This window comes from Nematolebias whitei, chromosome 22 (genome assembly GCF_014905685.2).
Source record: "Nematolebias whitei isolate Nwh7 chromosome 22, NemWhi1, whole genome shotgun sequence".
Taxonomy (NCBI): Eukaryota; Metazoa; Chordata; class Actinopteri; order Cyprinodontiformes; family Rivulidae; genus Nematolebias; species Nematolebias whitei.
Genome location: NC_056519.1, coordinates 882,725 through 886,102, shown reverse-complemented (window position 1 = coordinate 886,102; position 3,378 = coordinate 882,725). Strand labels below are relative to the sequence as shown.

General features: G+C 43.3%; 2 protein-coding genes across 2 annotated transcripts in view; one reads left to right on the top strand and one right to left on the bottom strand.

Moving 5' to 3' along the window:
- The window catches only part of LOC119428419 (LARGE xylosyl- and glucuronyltransferase 1), a gene marked incomplete at its 3' end in the record, with an annotated part of 106,286 nt that overhangs the window by 35,611 nt on the left and 67,297 nt on the right, over positions 1-3,378 (bottom strand).
- LOC119428232 (protein bicaudal D homolog 1) overlaps positions 1-3,378 on the top strand; it is a 32,016-nt gene that overhangs the window by 27,303 nt on the left and 1,335 nt on the right. The window contains exon 10 of the mRNA XM_037695882.1: positions 1,872-2,023. Within this exon, the coding sequence (XP_037551810.1) occupies positions 1,872-2,023 (152 nt within the window). The remainder of the gene's footprint in view (positions 1-1,871; positions 2,024-3,378) is intronic.

Genomic DNA, 3,378 nt, shown 5'->3' with positions numbered 1-3,378 from the left:
ACATGATGTCGTCAACAGGTTGTTAGTTCAATGACATGATGTCGTCATCAGGTTGTTAGTTCAATGACATGATGTCATCATCAGGTTGTTAGTTCAATGACATGATGTCGTCATCAGGTTTTTAGTTCAATGACATGATGTCATCATCAGGTTGTCTTTTGGAGAGTGGGATAAACATAAATTGCAGTTTTTACAGGAAATAACTGGTGTTTGTTGGCTCTGTTTTCTACATTTTCTGTCTCTTCTGCAAAAATCAAACAATAAATATGCAAAATGATTAAAATCAGTCTATATCACTCACTGCAATGTATTTTCCTTGATCTGGTAAAAAATAGTTCTATATTAATGTAGAAACAGGAAAACAGACTCTTTTCTGAAATGTGTTTTCTTTTGCAATAAAGAAACTGTCTTTTCCTGGTCAGTCCGTGTGGATTGATTTTAATTTTAGTTGATACAGCAAATTAAATATTTATGGACTTGAGGTGTAACAGTACTTTCATTTAATGTTCTGTGTGCCTCAACACATGCAGTAACCCAAACACACCATCTGCCAGCTCTGGGATGGATGATGGGTCCATGTAGGCCCTGCTATAACCTGCTGTCTCCATGCTGCTCGGTCCTGTTTCCACTGTCCTGCCTTACTTCACTCATGCCCCCTTTGTCCCCCCCCCCCCCCCCCCACAAAAAAAAACTCTGCTATTTTAGCACATTTGGCTGCATTAACTTTTCCTTTTCTTCTTCCTTAGCTTTTCTGCTCCACCCATCTCTTTCTCCTTTCTTTGTAGCATGTTTGCTACTTGCTCTCCTTTCTTTCTTTTTCAAATTGGGAGGGGCTGCTGTCATGTACATGCATGTACATACATGTCCTCCTACATGTCTCTGCGTGAGTGCATCTACAGCGTGCGCTCTCAGGACATCATTACCTGCAGTGTTCCCTCAGTGAGGACTGAACTAGACAAAAGGACCTTCTCCTACTCCGCTCCTGTTTCCTGGAATATTTTACAAAAAGATCTGAAGCTCTCGACCTTTGACCTCTCTAAGTGGCTTCAAACATCTGATAAGTTCCTGGAACCAACGCAGACATGTTCCTGTTTTTAGTTTTCTGCATTCACCTTATAATCCAGCTGGTTTTGTTACTTTTTATTGCATCAAATTTTAATTTGTAAAAAAGAAAAAAAACTGCCTCTTTTATAATTGTCCATTGTTTTTTATCACTCTTTGTTAAATCAGGTCTCTCTTGTAGACGAGTCCTCGAGGCTCAATGAGACGAACCTGTAGAAATAAAGGTTGGATGAATGTAACGTTGACGGACACCTGCGGCCGTGGGGGCTGCTGCGCGAGGACACACAGCGTTTTTAAAGAAAAAGCCCACATGGATCACTGCTGGCCAGTTCAGCTGGAACTGACTGGTTGCTCAGGAGTCCTCCTGACCCCCCCAGTGACCGGTGTCATCCATCTTCACTCTCAGTCTGGATCTTCCTCTCAATCCAGCACCTCCTCTTCAGAGCCCAGCTGAGCTCGCCTGAAGGTCCTGTTTAGTCTGTTGCTGTCCCTGACCCTGATGCCCCCCCCCCCAACAGACCATGGTGTAAAAGAGGACACTGGTGACCCCTGTGTCACTGAACATCTGCACATGGACGTGTCCAGCCTTTGTAGAGATGTTGCTTCACTCAGATTCAATGAACACTTTGTAGTTGGATCTTTAGGCGTGTTTACTTTGTTGTGAAGAAAACGTGGGCGTAGAAGATTTGAAAATTGTTGCACTCTTGTTTTTAGACCTTTTTCACACCGTGCCAACGTTTCCTACGATGGATTTGTTCTTAATGTACACGAATGATCTGCTGTGTCCCTTCTGTCTGTGTGTTCCTCAGACAGCAGAGGTGGCTCTGACCAACCTGAAGAGTAAATACGAGGCGGAGAAATCCATGGTGACCGACACCATGAAGAAGCTGAGAAACGAGCTGAAGGCCCTGAAGGAAGACGCTGCCGCCTTCTCCTCTCTGCGAGCCATGTTTGCCACCAGGTCAGCCCAAAACAAACATGTTTTCCACGTTCTTTGGCCAAATGACCAATAATAATAATAAAAACTAGACAAACTGCATTTCCTGTGAAAATGCTGTTTGAATGCTTACTGCTGAAGAACTTGCTGAAAAAAAAGCTGAAATGTAGCTGAAATGGAAGAACAAGCCTAAGTTAGCAGAAGAAAGCAGAAAGAACACATATTTGCTGAACTTGGTTTAAATAAACAGGAGTTGGCAAAAAAATTAGGAAATTAGCTAAAAAAAAGGCTGAAATTAGCAATAAAGAGCCGAAAGGTAGCTGAAAAGGCCTTCCAATCACAGGCCCACCTTCTCTAACCTCTGCGCTGCCTCTCCTCACTGAAGATCATGAAAAATAGGAGCTGAAATTCAAATGTTACAAAAACTCTGAGTTCTTCAGAAAATGTTTGAACTTCTGTTTGGACCGTCCTGATGGGATGCTGAGCGTGCACCAATGACACAAAAAGAGCTGAAATGACTGGAGCTTAAACTTAACCTGAATAAAATGACTGACGACTTCCTGAAGCTGCTGTTGGTCAGTTTACTCCAGCCAGGCCTCAGGACCGTCCAGAGGACATCTCACTTCAGTTTATGTACAGTACGTCGCCTCAGGACACCGGACAAAACATTCACACAAAGATTATCAGTAAAGTTCTGTATCTGAGGAGGCAGCAGGTCGTGTTGAATCTTCTCTTCATCACAGTCTCTCATCCTGAGCAAGAACAGAGGAGACAGTGGGAAGAAACACTCCCTTTAACAGAAGAAACCTCCAGAACCAGCTCAGGACCAGCTTCGACTGGCTGGGTCTGAGAGGACAGGAAGTAGAAACAGACACAGAATGACAGGTCCACGTGTGGTTTCTATAGTCCAGGTGTACTTTCTATAGTCCAGGTGTGGTTTCTATAGTCCGGGTGTGGTTTCTATAGTCCAGGTGTACTTTCTATAGTCCAGGTGTGGTTTTTATAGTCCAGGTGTGTTTTTTATAGTCCAGGTGTGGTTTCTATAGTCCAGGTGTACTTTCTTCAGTCCAGGTGTACTTTCTATAGTCCAGGTGTGGTTTCTATAGTCCAGGTGTACTTTCTATAGTCCAGGTGTGGTTTCTATAGTCCAGGTGTGGTTTCTATAGTCCAGGTGTACTTTCTATAATCCAGGTGTGGTTTTTATGGTCCAGGTGTACTTTCTATCGTCCTGGTGTGGTTTCTATAGTCCAAATGTACTTTCTATAGTCCAGGTGTGGTTTCTATAGTCCTGGTGTACTTTCTATAGGCTAGGTGTGGTTTCTATAGTCCTGATGTGGTTTCTATAGTCCAGGTGTGGTTTCTATAGTCCTGGTGTGGTT